The following is a 22,143-nucleotide window of genomic DNA, read 5'->3' as shown; positions in this document are numbered from 1 at the left end:
TATTTGCCCTTCTGCGGTGCAGTTACATTGTACTACAGCCTTTTTTGGGGTGTATTAGTGGAAAAAAACAAGTATGTGTTATTTACCGCTTTGTGGTCAAGTTACAATGATTTACAGCTTTTTTTGGAGAGTATTAATTTCCTTTTAATTTAATTATTTTATCTAACAGTAAGTGACCGGCCCTTCAAAGGGAACGGGCAGTGGCCAAAATGTTTCTGTCGCAGGCAGCAGAAGAAGGGGGGATGGCAGCAGGAGTCGCAGCGAGAGGCCTGAGCTCCCAGTGTCATCTATCGGTCGTGTCTTGACCAGCAACCCAGCGGTGCTTGAATGGTTGACTCGGTCTTCTACTTCCTCGGAAGTGACATCAGACACCCCCAGCCAAGAGTCGGTGGGTTCTTAGTTGGCATGGACCGGGAGCAGGCCCCGTGCCCTCAACTATTCTCAAACTGCCTCTGTCCTTTTCTGTTCTCTCAGCCAGAGAAGTATTATATGCTGTGGGCTCAGCTGGCTATTTGCCGAATTTGTGGGTAAAAGGTGAAGTGTGGCTAGGGTGCCAATGTTGGCACCACCGCCCTGTGTCAACACATGCCGCGTCACCATAAAGTGGCCTGAGAGAACTGCAATGAGCAGGACACTGGTTCAGTGGGGTTGCTATGCAGTGGGTCAGTATATAGGTGTAGTAGTTTGTGACACCAATTGCAGCTTGCGCAGGTACTGTAGCAGGGCCATTTAAGATGTTATAGCTCATGTACCAGGTGAGGAATGCCAGAGGGGGATAATGTCTCTGTGTAGTGTCAACGGTGTCTCCTACTTTGGTACAGCTGGACTCCTGAATCCTGGCTCACTTGTAATAAATTGAGTGTTGTTAATAGGAGTTCTGATGGAATAATTGAGGTCCAAACAGGAGATATAATCCAACTTGTCTTTACTGAATGGCAGCTTTAAATCCGTACAAGTTACAGCTTTTAGTCTTGGGTCCCAGCAGGTTTTGGCAATATGTGGCAGGAATTTATATATATATTCTGCTTCTGGTACATACGCCTAGTAGAATCTGGCAGGTATCTGTCTTCTGCTCTGTCTTTAGTCTGCTTAGTTTGGGCCTGACTAGCTGAGTAGGTATTTAGCTTCTCCTGGTCTTGGGATAAGTACTCACAGCTTGGCTCACAGGGTATGCTTCTTCCTGGAGGCTGGAGGTGGCTGCTTCTCTTGTCGTCCAGCTGAGGCTGACAGCTCAAGCTGGGAAGATGGATCCTTGCCTCAGCCGAGGCGGGATCCAGGGTTGGGATCCCTGGTTCTGGGAGCTCCTACTAACACAACCTACCCCAACAGGGGTGGCTGGTACACTAACTAGACTTCCTTCTACTCCTCATGAGACAGGACATGGGGACGTCCCACTTCTGTTCACACAGGGGAGCCCAGACTGGAATGGACTATTCCAGCCTGGATATATTAACTAACCATGGACTTCTTACACATTGCCGCCACCTGCTGGTGTACATGAAAAATAACAGCAATAGTATAAAACAGACATAGAAAATACATATAAGGGACAATGCAAAGCAAGATTACACAGGATAATAATAAATATACACTTAACATCATGTAGCCGTGACAGTAGTTTTAGTGACATGCTTCAGGATGTTACAGAACGTGTCTCCGATGTGGTGGTCCAGCCTGCCGCAGCTGTGAGATAGGGAAACAGCTCTCATTGTCTGGACACTGTTTGTATAGATTCAATTAAATTATGTGGACTGACATTATGCTGTTTGACCACAAGATGCGGCTGTTTCCTAAACACAGCTAACAGGCTGCATACAGTAGAGGTGGAGTTTCAGAGCCTGGAGTAAAAAAGGAAGCAGCCATCTTAGGCTACTTTCACCCTAGTGTTTTCAATTCCGCTATTGAGATCCGTCATAGGATCTCAATAGCGGAAGAAAACGTTTCAGTTTTGTCCCCATTCATTGTCCATGAGGACAAAACTGAACTGAATGAAACAGAATGCACCAAAATGCATTCCATTCCGTTTGGTTGCGTCCCCATTGCGGACAGAAAAACGCAGCAGGCAGCATTTTTCTCTCCGTGATGTGGTGCGGAGCAAGAAGGATCCGCCCTGACACACAATGTTAGTTAATGGGGACTGATCCGTTTTCTCTGACATAAAAGAAAACGGATCTGTTAATCATTGATTTTGTGGTGTTCATGACGGATCCATCATGGAGGTTGTATTATTGTAATGGAAGCGTTTTTGCAGATCCATGACAGATCCGCAAAAAGCGCTAGTGTGAAAGTAGCCTTAAAGGAAACAGCCTGAGGAACTGTGTCAGCAGAGGATCTGATGGCATCCAGGTGTGGGAGCATCGCTTAGTGATCAGAGCTGCAGCTCAGTGAAGCAGATAGTGTCAAAGACCCTGATCCTGTCCAGAGGAACAAGGATTGCTTCCAGGAAAGCTGATGAGAGCTCAGGAGCACAGCTACATACACTGCGGGACCGCACGCTTGTTCGAGAGGCATTTGTTATGTTCAGAGTCACCAGCAGATGCAGAGCAGACCCGGGTCGGTAAGATCGTGCACGCACCTCATTACAGTGTTTGCGCCTAGAGACTGAGACCAGGCCTGTAGTTAATTAATTAGGGCCTCTGCTTGTGTCAGGCCACAAGTGTTGCTATTGTTCATTGCAAGGACTCCATAACTTAAAACAGGCATCCTCAAACTGCGGTCCTCCAGCTGTTGTAAAACTACAACTCCCACAATGCCCTGCTGTTGGCTGATACCTGTAGGCTGTACGGGCATGCTGGGAGTTGTAGTTTTGCAACAGCTGGAGGGCCGCAGTTTGAGGATGCCTGACTTAAAGTGAGACATTTCACATTGGAGAGATGATAAACTTCGTATATGAACTCAACCTAGGTTTAAAGCTGGTCACACAAATTAAATATCAATGGCGCCCAAAATATGAAATCGAATAAATTGAATACTGGAAAGCCTTAAAATATATCCTTTTAATAGTATCATTTAAAATAATAGGCCCAACAAACTATATAACAAAGACCTCACTAGGAGGTTGCACAAAACTGCCAACCAAAGTGAACTGGTAGGAAGATCATGAAGCAGCCAGGAGGTGCGTTCACTGGCTCACTCAGAGAGAGTTAGGAAAAAACAGGGATAGATTATAAGAGGGAGACAGATGCTGGGTCTCTTCCCCTGAAAATGTCCCTGTGTCCTAACTATAAAAAATCCCTCTCTGACTGTCCCTAGATGGCCCTCAGACCTATCCAATGACTGCCCAGCTTCATCGGAAGCAATATAGACCAGTCACTTGCTAGGGCAGACAGACAAGTGAAAAATAAAAAACTAAGGATTGGGGGGCCCTCACAAAACTTGCACCGTAACATATTGAGGTGTTGTAGTTTTGATGAGCCAGTGTGTGTGGAAGAGATGCCTCCCCCTGATCAGAGTACAGAGCAAATCCCCTTACAGGAGGAGTAAGAGGAATAGTGGGTTGTCCCTGCCCCGGTACCCACAGAGGCTCTGGCCATGGAAAGTTTGCCACCCAGGAAGAGTGTTGAGCAGTCAGCAGCTCCTCCCCCATTAGATGTGCCTGACATCCCCAGTGCTTCTGAGCCTATCACTCTGCAAAGGTCAACAAGGTCCTATGCTGGTGAGCTCCCACAGCGCTATGCCCAGGATGAGTTTGTATAGGCAGGGTTGCCTATTATTTCAACCTCTAGTGGGGTGGCATGTGAGATGGGGAAACAGCTCTCATTGTCTGACCACTGTTTGTATAGATTAAATTAAATGATCTGGACTGACATTCTGCTGTTTGGCCAGAAGATGCCGCTGTTAACACAGCTAACAGGCTGTATAGATTTTCATATTCATGAGAGGTGGAGTTTCAGAGCCTGGAGAAAAAAAGGAAGCATCTATCTTAGAGGAAGCTGAGACTGAGGAACTGTGTGAGCAGAGGATCCGACGGCATCCAGGTTTGGGAGCATCCCTCAGTGACCAGAGCTGCAGCTAAGTGAAGCTGATCGTGTCCAAGTCTCTGATCCTGTCCAGAGGAACGAGGATTGCTGTTGGCTGTTCATTGTAAGGACTCCATAACTTAAAGTGACATTTCACATTGGAGAGCTGATAAACTTCCCACAAACTCAAGCCAGGCTGGCGTTTTGCTCTGAAGGAATACTCAGGCACGTGCTACAAGACCAGCTATGGGAGGGGGAATTCTGTAGGGCACTGTAAGATTGTAAGCTGTTGTGCTGAACCGCTGGCTAGCCCGCACCACGCACCCAAACAATTGTTCTTGTTTTTTTAGGGTAATAACTGGTAAGGTGTAGCAGTTTAGTTGTGCCCACCAGTAGGTAAATTACCGTACTTCCTCCTGCATCCATCGGAGGGCGCTGTGCTGTGCAGCACAAGGGTCTCAGCCTTCGGGCTGGGTGTATGTAAATTTATTGTATGTTCCCAGCATTTGTGGTTGTGTTCATTGCCACATTTAAGTAAAATTCTGTTTTGGCAAAAGCTAGTGTTGGGGTTGCTTTCCTCGTTCGTGACTTCACTGCATCCTGGGGAGCCCACCCCGGTACACAGCTTACACAGCAACCGCTGCATCACCCAGTGTCACGCACTCAATTTTATGCAGTGAAGCCTCCACCACCTTAGCCATAGGGAACTATTTGTCCATCCCATTATCTGCCGGTCCTGATGCTCCTGCTCCTCCAATTCCTACTCCTCGTCAGTCTTTCCATCAGCAATCGATCACTGAAGCGATTGCCAAGAGACAACAGTAGGCGGACGTAGCTGTAACTACGGTCAAGGACAATATATCCTTTATGGCCCACTGAGTAAATGTGGTTCCTACCGAGCCACACCAGCAACTTGGCCTGGTGACACTGCTTCCGCCTCCATGTTCTCATGCCGTTGGTCCTGCGACAATGTCCGCCTCTGCCTCTTCATCCTCCACTGTGTCCTCAACCTCCACTGCAGGGACAATTCACAGTGCCCCACCAGGATACCACATGTGCAGGGCACAGCATTGTCATGCTGCTCGGCACCTGTTTTGCCTGGGCGAAGTCACACAGGAGAGGAACTGCTCCGCGTCCTTCATCAAAAAATCTAATCCTGGCTTTCTCCTCGACAATTGGAACCATGGTGACTGACAACGGGAAGAACATGGTGTCGGCGCTGCCTCAAGCATGGCGCATGTGTTAAATTTGCTTGTAAAGCGGTTCCTGAAGTCTTCCGCCCATATGCAAGACATCCTGAAAATGGCCAGGAAACTTTGCATGCACTTCAGCCACTCGTACACTGCAAAGCATACCCTTCTTGAGCTGCAGCGGCAGAACAGCATCCCCCAACATAGGCTGATATGCAACATTTCCACCCGTTGGAATTCCACCCTCCATATGTTGGACCGATATGAAAGGCCATAAACGATTTCTTGATGATACAGGAGGATAAAGGTACTCCCCTATGTAACTTCGATGTTAGTCAGTGGCAGCTCATGCATGACACATGCCGTTTGCTAGAGCCTTTTAAGGAGGCCACTTTATTTGTCAGTCTCCAGGACTATGGGATGAACAACGTCATTCCACTGATTCATGTCCTGGAACAGATGCTGCTAAATCTGGCTGGCCAGGGGACAGGAGACATGGCGACTACATCTCATGGCCACATGTGCCCTGTGGGGGCTGCACTAGAGGAGGAGGACATTTGAGCACAAGCAATGTGTAGAGAAATGGGTAGTTTTTCTACACAGGTGGCAAGAGAGGAGGAGAAGGAGCAGCCAGGGGAGCTACAGGGAGATGAAGAAGAGTAGCAGAGGACCCAGACACACCGTGGCAGTATGCAGTAAATATGGAGGCAGGGAGTCCCTCTGAGTCACTTGCGCAAATGGCTCGATGCATGCTCAGCTGCTTGCGCAGTAATAGACGATTTTGTCATCATTCACCAGAGGGATGACTATTGGCGCTCCACCATGTTAGACCCTCACTACCGGTCGAAAATGGGGGCCTTTTTTACATCCGCTGACAGGGAGGACAAACTAAACTACTATTGAGACATCCTATGTAGTCAGTTGGCCACTGCCTATGTGCGCCATTGCCCATCCTCACACAGGTCTGCCCGGGGGGCCCTCTGCACTCATGTTCCACTGCCATGTCTAGAGTCGCTGATCCCGCCTACTGAAGAAACTACTCACCAACAGCAGCAGGTAGACATACAGCAGAACTTGAACCAGCAGGTTGTGGCATACTTGGAGTGCACCCTGCCACCCCACATCAAAGATCCCCTGGACTACTGGCCAGCCCAACTCGATTTGTGGCTGCAACTGGCCGAGTTTGCCCTGGACAAACTTTCCTGCCCGGCCAGCAGTGTAGCATCAGAGCGGGTGGTTAGTGTGGTGGGGGCCATAGTTACCCGAAGGAGAACTCGCCTGTCCATCCAAAATGTTGAGAAACTGGCATTTGTTAAGATTAATCAGGCGTGGATCACACCAGTGCCTAATGCATCAGACTAGATCATCTATGGAGCCACACCTACACTTTGACGCTACTATCCTGATGCTGCCACCTGCCTGATACCAGGTGCTCCTACTGCCAACCACGATCTTCAGCTGGTACTGGTATTGCCCCCCTTCTCCTCACTCTGACACAGTGCCACTCTGTGGTCTCCTCATGCTGCTGCTACATCAACACTATGTCTCTGGACAACTCTGTGGTCTCCTCATGCTGCTGCCACCTCACCACTCTGTGGTCTCCTCATGCTGCTGCTACCTCAACACTATGTCACTGGGCAACTTTGTGGTCTCCTCATGCTGCTGCCACCTTAACACTATGTCACTGGGCCACTCTGAGGTCTCCTTATGCTGCTGCCACATCCCTACTCTGTGGTCTCCTGATGCTGCTGCCACCTCAACACTATGTCACTGGGCCACCCTGTGGCCTCCTGATGCTGCTTCCACCTTAACACTATGTCACTGTGCCAGTCTGTGCTGCCCCAGAGTGTCATTACCACTTCTTCACCCTGCTACTATCTCTAATAGGCTAATATAATGTAATCTCGTGTATTTCTTCCAGGTCTTCCACAATGTGCATTCCTATTTCTAATGTAACTGTTATGTTCAAATGTAATATGGCTGGTTCACCAGCAGGTGGCATCAAACACAGCAGAGCTACAATTAGGTAGAATGGAGCTTTCCATTCCATTCTAACCCCGTATCTGTGGAGAAGTGGGCTCTGCCCACTTCCTGCAGGAAGGGTGGGGACCAGAGTTAGGGAGTTCCAGCTTACCCCCTGCCAAGGCAGGGTGTGCTGGGCATGTCTCTGCTGGATGTGCCCAACCCAAGCCAGCTAAAGCACCCTCAGCTCTGCTGGTCATGGAGGTCTCAGCTTAAAGCCTCAGGAGCCAGGAGGAAAGTTCCCTGGCCTAATTAAGAGACAGACTACAAATAGAGAAGTTGCAGCATACAGCAAAAGCTAAGTTATACAGCCAGCCTGTCAGTACAGCAGATCCAGAGAGAAACAGATGTAGCAGAGATGAGTTTACCTGCCGGAGTTTTCTTGCTAAAGGCTGCCTGTAAACCATTTTGGAGAACGTTTATGCAAAGTAAAACTGCTTTTTAACTGAATCTTAAGGTCTGGACTCAATTTATTCTTTAATCCCTCAATTATTCCCCTCTAAATGCTGCTTCAGAGCCAACGCCTGGGGTCCAGCCGTATCCAGGTAGGAGCACCGTGACACTCACTTGACATCTTAGGCCACCCTATACCACTCAGCCATTCCTACACTTGGGTATGCAATCCACTCTGTGGCTTCCTCATGCTGCTGCCACATCACTACTCTGTGGTCTCCTCATGCTGCTGCCACCTCAACACTATGTCACTGGGCCACTCTGTGGTATCTTCATGCTGCTGCCACTTTACTACTCGGTGGGCAACTCATGCTGCTGCCACCTCACTACTCTGTGGTCTCCTCATGCTGCTGCTACCTCAACACTATGTCACTGGGACACTCTGTGGTCTCCTCATGATGCTGCCACTTTACCACTATGTCACACAGATTATTTAACCCTGCTTGCCATGGAATGACTATCATCTAAGTATTTAGTACTTGGTATGAATTTTGCATCTGGAATTTGGCATCATTCAAAGGTATTTTGACAAGTAAAGTGATTTATGTGATGCCAAAAGGTCCAAGGTCTGGAGATAACAGATCCACACATAGACGATGCTGTTGCAATAGGTTCCGAGGTAACTGAGGTCAGATCATGTCTATGAACTGTAGAATAGAGATGGCCTTCCGGTTCGCCCGGTGGTTGTTTCACGGCGAACTTTGCTCAGTCACGAGTCGCCGAACATGCGAACGTATGGCGATATTCGCACGCGCCATATTTTTTTGCATAGCGCCGAACTTTGACCCATGACACATCCATCAGGTGGGACAGGACAGCCAATTGAGACGTTTCAGCACATGGACACACCCCAAACCCTATAACAAAACCCGATCTGGAAGCCATTTTACATTATGTGTTTTGCCAGTGTAGGTAGAGGTTGCATTTTGGAGCAGGGACAGTTAGGGACACCAAACGCTAGCTAATAGGGCCACAAAATCCTTTTAAGGACTGGTATAGGTGTGCTATCGATAAGTGTGATATAGAGGGGTGTGATATACTTATAATATACAGTACCTTCTTACACAAATACTACAGGCAGAGGAAGAGGCAGACCGTTCTGCAGGGATGGTAGGGGTCGGGCAGGTGCACCAGGCCGGAGCCTAAGTGGAAAGTTGGAGAAGGTGTGTGCGTTTATGTCAAAGAACGCACCACAGTTGGTTGATTGGCTCACTCAGCCTTCTGCTTCTGCACCCTCCTCACTCTCTGCTGTGTGCACCCCAAAAGACAGCGGCAAGTTAATATATCTCTGACACACAGTGTCAGTGCCAAGATACATCTGACCACAGACATGTGGTCTAGCAAACACGGGCAGGGAAGGTACACAACTTTTACTGCTCACTGGGTGAACCTTCTGATGGCCGTCAAGCATGTAACCCGTGGCACATATGTGGATTTGGTGTTACGGCCAAGGATTGCATGCAGGCCTTCTTCTCCTCCTCCTACTCCATTCTCCGTCTCCTCCTCCTTTTCCACTGCTACCGCCCCTTCCGCTGCACCCCCCAGCTCCCCAAAACCTATTCGACGTGCCAGGTGAGACGTTGCCATGCTGTGCTGCAGCTGTTGTGCCTGGAAGCCAAGAGCCACACCGGTCCTGCACTGCTTTCAGCTCTGCGGTCACAGGCCAATCAGTGGCTAACCCTGCTCAATTTGACAGTTGGTAAAGTGGTAAAACGGTGCCAATCTGCTGAGCGCGCTGAAACAGGGCAAAATGACACACATCCTGAACTTAGTCGTGAAGCGATTCATTGCCAAATACCCCGGGGTCCAGGACGTCTTGCCGCAGGCCAGGAAAATCTCTGCCCATTTTAGAAGATCTTTCACGGCCATGGCTCGCCTTGCTGACATTCAGCGCGACACCACTTGCCCATCAGACGTCTGATTTGTGACAGCCCGACGCGCTGGAGCTTCAACTTGTATATGCTTGATAAGCTGCTCCAGCAGAAACGTGCAGTTAATGACTACTTGTACGAACTCTGCGGCAGGACAGGTTCTGGGGAGCTTGTTTTTTTTTTCCACCGCGCCAGTGGCTGCTCATGCGCGACGCATGCAGACTTCTGCAGCCTTTTGATGAGATCACCAAACTGGTCAGTCGCATCCAAGGCACCATCAGTGACATCGTACCTTACGCCTTCTTTCTGGAGCGTGCATTGCGTCGTGTCATTGATCAAGCCATCGATGAGCAGGAGCTGGAAGATGAGGAAGTAGCAATGCTGAATGAATTCCCAGGGGGGGCTACTCCATCTGAGACAAGTCAGCAGAAGCCTGAAGAGGAGTCAGAGGAGGATGGTGATGCCTAATTTTTGGAGCCTGTGCAATGAGCAGGACACTGGGTCAGTGGGGTTGCTATGCATTGGGTCAGTTTATATATGTAATAGTTTGTGAAACCAGTTGCAGCTTGCGCAGGTACTGTACCAGGGCCCTTTAAGATGTTAAAGCTCGTATACCAGGCGAGGAATGCCAGAGGGGGATAATGTCTTTGTGTAGTGTCAACGGTGTCTCCTTCCTTGGTACGGCTGGACTCCTGTATGAGTGTGGTTAATAGGAGTTCTGATGGAATAATTGAGATCCAGTCTGATAATAAAGTCCAAATGGCAGCTTTGATCCATACAAGGTCACAGCAATAGTCTTGGGTCCCAGCAGGTTTTGGCAATATGTAGCAGGAATTTATATCTATTCTGCTTCTGGTACATGCGCCTAGTAGATCTGGCAGGTATCTGTCTTCTGCTCTGTCTGTAGTCTGCTTAGTTTGGGCCTGACTAACTGAGGAGGTACTTATCTTCTCCTGGTCTTGGGATCTGTGCTCACAGGACTGCTCGCAGGGTATGATGGTGTCTTCCTGGAGATCTATTGTTCTGTGGATGCTGCTTCTCTGGTCGTCCAGCTGAGGTAGATGACTCAGGCTGGGAGGATGGATCTCTGCCTCAGCCGAGGTTGGATCCAGGGTTGGGATCCCTTGTTCTGGGAGCTCCTATCAACACAACCTACCCCAACAGGGGGTGGCTGGTACACTAACTAGACTTCCTACTGCTCCTCATGATACAGGACATGGGAACGTCCCACTTCTGCTCATACAGGGGAGCCTAGACTGGAATGGACTATTCCGGTCTAGATATACTAAACTATTCTATAGACCGCCTATACATTGCCGCCACCTACTGGTGTACATGAATAATTACAGCAAATTTACATAACACAGTCATAGGAAATTCAGATAATGGAAAATGTAATGTCAGGTTATACAGGATGATAACACATTTACACTTAACATCATATAGCAGGGTGACAGAGTTTTAGTGACATACTCTGGGATGTTACACCTGTACTGGCCAACAGTTACATTTTTACCCTGTGACCACCTAATGTACCTCCAGCCACAGAATCCAAAGTTCTTTGCTGTCAGGTGAATGCCTATTGGCTAATTTTTGGGGCCTGTTCTGGCCGACAGTTATATTTTTTTATCTCTAGCCACATAATCACACCCTTGTCTCACTCCTCTGCCTCTCATTATGGTGGCATATGAACCGCATTCACCATAAGGACCTTCTAATTTTACAGGGTCATGTGACTGTGCCCCCCACCCCGTACTGTGCCCTTCACCCTGTAGTATGCCCCCTTATACCCTTTTTTTCCGGTCACGGTATGGCAATGTTATTTGGTCACTCTACATAGGTGTTATCCGGTCAATGTATGGCGGTGGTATTCAATAACTGGATGGCCATAACTGTATCCCTTTCCCTGCCCACGCCATCCTTTTTTAGACCTGGCATGAGCGGGAAAATTATGCAGGTTGCGGTGCTAAGGATCTATGCGCCACAATCTGTGTCAGACGTACAGTACAGACCAAAAGTTTGGACACACCTTCAAAGAGTTTTCTTTATTTTCATGACTATGAAAATTGTAGATTCACACTGAAGGCATCAAAACTTTGAATTAACACATGTGGAATTATATACATAACAAAAAAGTGTGAAACAACTGAAAATATGTCATATTCTAGGTTCTTCAAAGTAGCCACCTTTTGCTTTGATTACTGCTTTGCACACTCTTGGCATTCTCTTGATGAGCTTCAAGAGGTAGTCACCTGAAATGGTCTTCCAACAGTCTTGAAGGAGTTACCAGAGATGCTTAGCACTTGTGGGCCCTTTTGCCTTCACTCTGCGGTCCAGCTCACCCCAAACCATCTCGATTGGGTTCAGGTCTGGTGACTGTGGAGGCCAGGTCATCTGGCGCAGCACCCCATCACTCTCCTTCATGGTCAAATAGCCCTTACACAGCCTGGAGTGTGTTTGGGGTCATTGTCCTGTTGAAAAATAAATGATGGTCCAGCTAAACGCAAACCGGATGGAATAGCATGCCGCTGCAAGATGCTGTGGTAGCCATGCTGGTTCAGTATCCCTTCAATTTTCAATAAATCCCCAACAGTGCTACCAGCAAAGCACCCCCACACCATCACACAGGAATTTTCTATTATAGTGTCTGTGATGTGCGGTCCGCAAAACACTTATGGACATGTGAATGGACCCTAATTGTATTATTATTCGGGGGTAGGGCTAATATCTTTATATTATATATATTCTAGTGTATTATACTGTGCCTTGTATTTCCCAGTAGAAAATGATTCTTGGGAAGCATAGCCCTCATCCCTGACCACCAGGACCAGGTAGCGCTCTGTCAGTACATGGCGGCCTCCCCTCTCCGCCAAGCTGCTCCGCTGTGTACTGGTGCTTAAACTGATACTAGGGCTGGGTTCACATCCCATTTGTGCCATCCATTTAATGCATACCAAAAATGTATGCGTTAACAGATGCATCAGACTGATGCCGTACAGTTCACCATACAGTTCCATGGTCTAAAAAAAATTCACGTTAATGTATGCATTTTTTTAATGGACTCTGCAGGTTATAAAAAAGTGGAGTGCTGCACATTTGTGTACATCAAACCGATAGGAAATAAAAAATTTCTAGGCTCCAGTAGGGCACATTTTGGACAGTTTCCCTTTAAGATGCATAAAAATGGCCCCTGATTAAAATAAAAAATCTTTGTGGGAATTTTTGCCAATGACCCCCCTCTGGTATATCACTGTCCATGTTGTGGGACTATTTGTGCACTCATAGTTTGTATTTGGTGTCTGCAAATATGACCTGAAGGTTTTTCAGGTTTACCTGCTGTTAAAGTCTATAGGTGCAATGCGAACGTGCGGTTCGCGAACATTTGATTGCGAATGTGCATTTGCGAATCGTTCCGGCCGATGTTCGTCCATCACTACTGTAGAAAAAGACAGGAAATCAGCAATTGCCTATATCTTATCAACTGATAACCGAGTCTTAAATAGTAAATCCAATTCCAGCAAAGTACAAGACCCTTAAAAACAAAATACTTTATTATAATTGGTTTAAAAAAAAATTGTCCCTTATAAGTATAGTGTAAGTGATGATGAGTGATCAATTCATCACACAATATACCAGTCATCACACAATATAGTACAATATAACTAATACGCAGTTCTCGGCTACAAGATACACGACTACATGTAACAACAGACAGATATGATATCACTGTAGGGTGGGGAGACCTTTCCCTAAAGATCACCCTATGATATATCTCAGCCCAGAGACGACCCCTTATGGTGGGGACTCTCTGTGCTCGTGCCTGGGCTATAACACCCTAACTCGCCCTCAACGGGTCCTAGCATCCCTAGCACCCCGACGTGTTTCCCCCAAACACTGGGTTGCTCAGGGGGTCAGTGTAATAGGTGGACCCTACTAGATGCTTGTAGGTAACCAATCAACCCGTTGAGGGCCAGTTAGGGTGTTATAGCCCAGGCACGAGCACAGAGGGTCCCCACCATAAGGGTTCGTCTCTGGGCTGAGATATATCATAGGGTGATCTTTAGAGAAAGGTCTCCCCACCCTACAGTGATATCATATCTATTTTGTTTTTACAGGTCTTGTACTTTGCTGGAATTGGATTTATGCTCACAAAGCCGTGTGAGGGCTTATTTTTGCGGGGAAAAAATTATACTTTCCAGGTTTCTAACCTTCTAGACTAGGTTATTTTCAGTTTTTTCATTTTAGTTTTTTTACTCCCAGGCATAACTTCTTAAAGGCATAACTTTTTTATTTTTCCATACACATATCCATATGAGGAAAATATGGAAAATTCAGCCCGCACTACCCCTAGCAGGTGCAGATTGCTATGGCGAAATAGAGATATAAATGTAAAAACACAAAATGCAATCGCACACTGCAACCAGCACTCTGCCCTGCCTTTATGCTGGATGTTGAATAAGGCATTGGTGTACATTTTGGCCAAAGCGTAATAAGCCACTCACCACGTCAAGGTCGCCTTCATGAGTGGTCCCTAACACTAGTTCCTACCTTTTATGGGCCATGACAGCCACATAAAGTCCAGGGAGCGCAGTGTTAGGGACCACTCATGAAGGCGACCTTGACGTGGTGAGTGGCTTATTACGCTTTGGCCAAAATGTACACCAATGCCAAATAGGGTGAAATTATGAAAAACACAAGTTCACAACAGTTTTATGGGTTTTGTTTTTATGATGTTCCCTATATGGTAAAACTAACCTGTTCTCTTCATTCTCCAGGTCAGTATAATTACGATACCACATATGTTTATTTTTTATTGAGTTTTAATACTTCTTATTTATAATAAAAAATTTTCTTTAATTGTTAAAAAAAATAAAAGCCATATTTTGACCCCCATAACTTTTTATATATACTTCAATGGAGCTATTTGAGTTCTCTTTTTTTTTTGAGGGGAGACATGTTGTTTTTAATTGATACGATTTCAGAGTGTTTTTTTTAATCACTTTTTATTAAATATTTTGGGGAGGTGAAGGGATCAAAAAATGCCAAATTGCCCATTTTTATTTTCTTTCCCTTATGGTGTTCACCATATGGGATGAATACATTTATATTTTAATAGTACAGGAATTTTGGGACATGGGGATACCTATGATCTTTATTTATGATCTTTATAATACCTTTATAATGTCTTCTTTTATAGCAAAAGGGTCTTTGGGCCTAAAGACCAAAATGTGACTACTGCCTCTTAACCTCTTCAGAACTTTTTATGGCTGTCTAGGGTGAATGGAGAAGAAAAGAAAGTGAATGACTTCATTAGAGAAATATCAGCTGTGAGTGACTGAATTAAATATTTTAGTAATCGGTATGTGCACATTGCAAATGTTTTTTTATTTATTTAATTAGCAAGTAAGGTCGTTTTTAATAAATTCTATAAAGTGGGCAACCACATTTGCCTTTGCCAACAAAATATCTTGCCCGGCCCTGATCCTCTGCCAGCACAGTGTGAAGATCTGGCACAGTGACAGCCGACTACTGTAGTGATACGCGAATTGCGGGACACTGATTTTTTTAGTTGCAATTTAAGACATTTATTGGTGTAATATCATACAAAACTCATGATCCAGTTACATCTTAAGCCAAAATGGATGACCACTCTTGACAATGGTGACCGGACGTTTTGGTCCAAACGGACCTTCCTCAGAGGTCTTATTTTCTGTCTTAGTGGTAGAGGAGATCTGAGCTGGATCACAGCCGACTACAGTAGAACATGCAGTAAGTGAGCACTGGGGGAAGGGGGGCAGAGAAAGAGGCGAGGAAACAGCAGCAGTGGTGGAGTATGGAACATATTATAATCAACAGCAGGCACGGTTCATGGGGGGGAAGGATGGCACACTGTATAAAGGCAGCAGGCACAGTTCATGGGGGGGAAGGATGGCACACTGTATAAAGGCAGCAGGCACAGTTCATGGGGGGGAAGGATGGCACACTATATAAAGGCAGCACGCACGGTTCATGGGGGGGAAGGATGGCACACTATATAAAGGCAGCAGGCACGGTTCATGGCGGGGAAGGATGGCACACTATATAAAGGCAGCAGGCACAGTTCATGATGGGGGTATGGTGTATTACATAATTAGCAGGCACAGTTCATGGCAGAAGGATGGCAAACTATATATATATGTACAGGGCTTTTTTTCTGGCGGAATGCACCGAAACGGCGTTCCACCACCTTTTGACATCGCAGCCTGCCATGCTCCAGCATCGCAGGCTGCGATGTATCAGCGGGGAGGGACTGGGAGGAGGAGCTGGGGGCCGGTGCGTTCACTGTGCTCCGGCCACGCCGCTCCAGTACAGTTAAAAAATGTGTAATTCAATTAATAATGATTCATGCTGCCCCCTCTGTAGTATAACATTCAATATATCCATCCTACTCACAGGGCTACTGTTATCGTAATGCAGGCCGGCCGGGCAGACGAGCGGCAGCGTCACTGACTGACGTCACGTGCCTGCCCAGCCTACTTTATAAATGAAGCAGGCGGCGCAGGCACTTGACGTCAGTCAGTGACGCTGCCGCTCGTCTGCCCGGCCGGCCTGCATTACGATATAACAGTAGCCCTGTGAGTAGGATATATTGAATGTTATACTACAGAGGGGGCAGCATGAATCATTATAAATTGAATGTCTGTGGATGACACTGTTAAGGGGTGGGGGGGGGGGTCTGTGGATGGCACTGTTATACTGTTATGGGGTGGGGGGGGGTCTGTGGATGGCACTGTTATGGGGTTGGGGGGGGGGGTCTGTGGATGGCACTGTTATGGGGTGGGGGGTCTGTGGATGGCACTGTTATGGGGTTGGGGGGGTCTGTGGATGGCACTGTTTTGGGGTGGGGGGTCTGTGGAAGGCACTGTTATGGGGTGGGGGGTCTGTGGATGGCACTGTTATGGGGTGGGGGGGGGGGGTCTGTGGATGGCACTGTTATGGGGTGGGGGGTCTGTGGATGGCACTGTTATGGGGTTGGGGGGGGTCTGTGGATGGCACTGTTTTGGGGTGGGGGGTCTGTGGAAGGCACTGTTATGGGGTAGGGGGGTCTGTGGATGGCACTGTTATAGGATGGGGGATCTGTGGATGCCATCCACAGATCCCCCATAACAGTGCCATCCAGAGATCCCCCATAACAGTGCCATCCACAGATCCTCCACCCCATAACAGTGCCATCCACAGATCCTCCACCCCATAACAGTGCCATCACCAGATCCCCCATTAACAGTGCCATCCCCATCTGGGGGGTTTCTTTGCTGGGCTGGACTTTTATAGCCCCCCCAAATTTTACTTGCATCCCTGTTCTCTAAAGGGGCGGTTTTAGGGGGTGGTCCTAGGGGTGGGTAGGGGCGTGGCCAGGGGAGGGGGGGTGAGTTCCACCACCTTTTCTCTGAGAAAAAAAGCCCTGTGTATATATATATATTATAATGCAGCTGCAGTGGGCACAGTTGATCAGGTAATGCAATCAGATTTTGCTGTTCTGTTCTAGCATAGGATCCTGCATATGCCGAACACTGATGGCACCTGCCGGATCACATTCACATATGGGGGTCTGTCAGAATCCGCAGTGAGTACAGGCATTTTGGTGCACAAAATACCGCTACAGTCAGCATTCTGCTGCAAAATCTTTGATGGAGGCTCCTGCTGGAACCTCTGGGGCACATGTGCACATAACCTAAGGGGTGCAATGTGCAGCTGCAGTGCAGTTCATAGGCGGGCTGATTCTTGGGTAAGATGATAAGACTGCAGTAGTTCATGATGTGGGTGAGGGGAAGGGAATCGTAAGTTTGTAGCAGTCCATAATGAGGTGAGGGAGGTTTGCCGATAAGAATTCAGTGCATGAATAGCTGGGTATTGATTGATAAAATTGAATGATATTTTTTCTTTGTTTTTTGGTAAAAAGGGGCGGTAGGGAAGGGCCCGGACTGGTAGTCGGAGAGTATAGAGGCATGTTGTGATAGGAGCAGGGCTAAATTATTTCTATGTATGCCCCTGTGGCCCACATCTCGGATACAAAACGGACATTAAAAACGGACACACGGAAATGAATGCACACACTGATGCAAAATGGCCATGAAAAACTGAAAGTGTGCATGTAGCCTTAATGAGCCATACAAGTGTTTATCAGTTCGACATGATTAGGAAAGGGTTTTGGATACACCACATGGGGATTGCACACATTTCCATTTTTACAGTATCCGCAAAGTATGGAGATTTAAACAAATCCCATCCACACGCTGCACACAATATACATGCAGGATGTGCGCAAAAATGGACATGCACAGCAGGTTGTAAAAACACAATATGTCAATTCAACCTGTGGAATTTCATCCTTTGCAATGCATAACGTGAAATCTATGAAAATTTTGACGCAGATTCGTCCCAGATTTTCACCGATCCATAACAAAACTTGCAGCAGATTTTCTGCAGCAAAATATGCCCCATGTGGTTGTACTCTCTAGCCTCTTGATGCAAACTATAACGGATCCATTCCACTAACAGCAAGCAGAGATCTTGAAAATAATGAGGAATTGAAAACTAGAGGGAGATTTAATTTAATAAATATTTAATACATTTAATATTGGTGGTAAACCATACCAGTGAGCAGTGCTACCAAACCTGGTGATGTTTTCTGACAGTTACGCTTGACGCTGCAGTGAAAAAGTGTCTGAAACATTTCTTAGAGAATCTGTCAGCAGTTTTGTACATATGACACTGACCTGTTACACGTGGGCTTGGCAGCTGAAGGCATATGTGTTGGTCCCATGTTTATATGTGTCCAATTATGTTTTAATATATGTAAATGAGCCTCTAGGATCCCCTTTCTCTGCAACTGCTTCACCATCTGCACTTTGATTGGCAGGACCAGGCATGATAACAATTTCACTGTCTTGCCCTGCCAATCAAAGTGCAGAGGGTGCAGAAATTGCAAAGAGAGCTGAGCCTCTAGGTGTAATGGCATCGCCCCCGTTGCTCCTAGAGACTCATTTGCATATATTAAAACATTATTTTTCTCAGCAATGCGGGCACATATGAACATGGGACCAACACAGATGCCTTCAGCTGCCAAGCGCACATGCAACAGGTCAGCTGGTGTCATAGGTACAAAACTGCTGACAGATGCCCTTTAAATGAGTTTGTACCCCCACCCAGAAAGTGATGCAGATAATGCATAAATATAGTATATTTTTCAAATACCATAAACTTGCAAAAACTATATTACAAAGTGGCAAATATTTACAATAAATAATCTTGATTTACATGTCTTTGGTTTCAAGCTGCTCATTACCTTTGTTCCTCTGTAGAAATCATCTACCGAAGATGTGCCCATGAATGGGAACTCCATGTGTGTGTGGGTATCAATGCCTCCTGGAATCACCAGTTTACCACTGGCATCTATGACCTTCACACCAGCGATGTCATCAGGCTGCAGATTCTCTCCAATGTCTTGGATTATTCCATCTTCAATGTAAACATCAGATATTTGGGAAAAGTCGCTGTTCACTATTTTACCACCTTTTATCAATATCCGGTTGGATGCCATAGGCCTGACCGTTGTGCCTTTCTCCAGGAGATTGCGTTGGCCTGAAATGCTGTAGAATAAACCAGAAGACAATTCCCTTGTATCCAGGACCTCTGCTGCTCCTCACAGCTCTGGTTAGCTGCTGGACTCTGCTCCAAGAGAGATGTTATATAAGATAGCACATACCAGAGCCAGTGTTAAAAAGTAAGGACAGGATTTACTGACCACTCCTCCATCTTTTACAGGGCACTCATTCAGTACAACTATGTATGATTAACCATGGCTCCATTCCTACACAGTAAGGTGCATGATTTACAGCACGGATGTTCAAAAAAAAATTAACAGTGAAGCATTAAAAAAGTGTTTTTGTACTGTTAGTACAGTACTAGACTAGACTAGACTTGAGCTAGGGTATACTGGAGCTGGAACAGACTTGAGCTAGAGTAGACTACTAGAGCTGGGGTAAACTGGTGCAAGAGTAGACTAGAGCTGGCGTATACTGAAGCTGGAGCAGACTTGAGCTGGAGTAGACTAGAACTGGGGTATACAGGAGCTGGAGTATACAGGAGCTGGAGTAGACTTGAGCTGGAGTAGACTAGAGCTGGGGTATACTGGAGCTGGAACAGACTTTAGCTGCAGTAGACTAGAGCTGGGTTATACTGGAGCTGGAACAGACTTAAGCTGGGGTAGACTAGAGCTGGGGTATACTGGAGCTGGAGTACACTAGAGCTGGAGTAGACTAGAGGTGGGGTATACTGGAGCTGGAACAGACTTGAGCTGGAGTAGACTACTTGGATCGGGGTATACTGGAGCTGGAGTAGACTAGAGCTGGGGTATACTGAAGCTGGAGCAGACTTGAGCTGGAGTGTACTGGAGCTGGAGTAGACTAGAGCTGTGGTATACAGTAGCTGGAGTAGACTTGAGCTGGGGTATACTGGAGCTGGAGTAGACTAGAGCTGGGTATACTGGAACTGGAGCAGACTTGAGATGGAGTAGACTAGATCTGGAGTAGATGAGCTTCAGCAGACTTGAGCTGGTGTTTACTGGAGCTGGAGTAGACTAGAGCTGGGGTATACTGGGACTGGAGTAGACTTGAACAGGGGTATACCGGAGCTGGAGCAGACTTGAGCTGGAGCAGAACTGAGCTGTGTCAGACTTTCCTGGAGAAAAACCATAAAAATCCCATGGACTGTGTAAATACAATGGGGAAGATTTATGAAGAATGACGTTTCCCACACAAGTATTGTGCGCTTGAGCGAGTTGCACCTAATTTAGTGGTATACTGGAGCTGGAGCAGACTTGAGCCTGGGTACACTGGAGCTGGAAGAGACTTGAGATAGAGCAGACATGAGGTGGAACAGAGCTGAGCTGGAGCAGAACTGAGCTGGAGCAGAACTGAGCTGGAGTAGAATTGAGACTGGTATACTGGAGCTGGAAAAGACTTGAGATAGAGCAGACATGAGCTGGAACAAAGCTGAGCTGGAGTAGACTTGAGCAATAATGTACGCCAGTTTCAGGAGGGACACAGCCATAGGATTTTAATAGAGGCTTTTCACAACTGACAGCAGATCTGTTCTAATTGGCTACTGATGGACTATATAGCCAAAATGCCTGTATAAAATATTATCAGAAGAATTGTTCAAGATGGCTGTAACCTGAGCAATGTCTTCTGAAAGAGCAATCCGTTTAATTGTTAGCCCATTCATTACATAAAATAATGTCCTCGGTGCTGTTGGGCAATGGTGATAGATTGGAAGCATTGTACCAAATATTTGTAAAATGTGGGCAAGGTGACACTGCTTCCACCCATCATAATTGACTGAGGCCTCTAGAAGCCAAGAAGTTGAGCATCCTTGTCCCTCTACTGGGAACTAGGGATAATTTATAAACAAACCCCATTTAACTACCTGGACTTTGATTACTAGTTTTAACTCCACCGCCGCCTTCCATCTAGAATGCCTTCATGGGAAGTAGGGACAAACAAAGCGGTTGATAGCGAAGTACCGTTATTAGTGTCGAGAAGATGAGCAGCTCAACATGTAATCAACCGCTGCACCTAATCATGACATTTGTTGACTGAAATGTTTATAGCCATAAGAGAATCTTGGTCTCTTCTCTTCTGATTTTAATCGGTTATGTTTATGCTGACAGAGATATAAGTGGCATTTATGGACTCCTCAACATCCTGAGCTTTTTTCTTAGAAAGTGTACATCTCCGATTTTTTTTTTGCCACAAACATGAATCTTTTTGCAATTTTTACAAAATGTTATAATTTTATGCAAAATTGCATGAAGGCGCCCAAGAATGTAAACCGCTGACAGGAAATTTTACAATATGCTAGGTTTTTAATCACATAAACTGGGGTTATAATGGGGGTACAAAGTTGTTTTTTTCTCAGTTTAGAATTTAGGTGTCATTTGCGTAGTGCAGGAAATATAAGGCAATGTAGTCCACGCACTAGACCATAGCTATTTACCCTTAATAAACTTGGTATAAGGTTTTTTGCTAACTAAATTATAATACAGTGATAATATATTTCTGAAAACCTGCTTATCAAGTAGTAGCAGGCTACTGGTATAACAACATGACTTGGCTGAAAGTATTTAGAGAACGTGATATAGGAAACTGTTCCTTTGACGGTGTCATGCTGTTCCTGTAACATATACGATCTATAGTGATTAGGGATGAGCGAATTTCATGTTATGGTGGTAAAAGCAGAATTGTGTTATGGATTCCTTTACCACGGACCATAACACAATTCTATGACGGAATGCATAATGGAATACCTTTAGAAGCATTCCGTTATTCATTCCGTCATAATAGAAGTCTATGGGCTGAAAAACTGATCCGTCTAGTTTCCGTTATGTAGGAGAGGACTCCCCTGCCTAACGGAAACTGGACGGATCCATTTAAAGGCATTCCGCTATGCATTCCGTCATAGAATTGCATTATGGTCCGTGGTAACGGAATCCATAACACAATTCTGCTTTTACCACTAAACGAAGCGTGAACGATTTTCAAAATCTGACTATGTATACTTTATGAAGATCATCCAGTGAAGTGAACACATCCTTGAGTCCAAATGGTA

General features: G+C 46.2%; 1 protein-coding gene across 1 annotated transcript in view; it reads right to left on the bottom strand.

Annotated features, from left to right (window-relative positions):
* The window catches only part of DPYS (dihydropyrimidinase), a 76,013-nt gene extending 56,816 nt beyond the window's left edge, over positions 1 to 19,197 (bottom strand). Inside the window, exon 1 of the mRNA XM_044293164.1 lies at positions 18,821 to 19,197. Coding sequence (XP_044149099.1) covers positions 18,821 to 19,075 — 255 coding nt within the window. The 5' untranslated portion in view covers positions 19,076 to 19,197. The remainder of the gene's footprint in view (positions 1 to 18,820) is intronic.
* Positions 19,198 to 22,143: the final 2,946 nt, after the last annotated feature.

Source organism: Bufo gargarizans, chromosome 5, assembly GCF_014858855.1.
Source record: "Bufo gargarizans isolate SCDJY-AF-19 chromosome 5, ASM1485885v1, whole genome shotgun sequence".
Taxonomy (NCBI): domain Eukaryota; kingdom Metazoa; phylum Chordata; class Amphibia; order Anura; family Bufonidae; genus Bufo; species Bufo gargarizans.
Note: the sequence above shows the minus strand (reverse complement) of the source record. Positions and strands in the feature narration are given on the sequence as shown.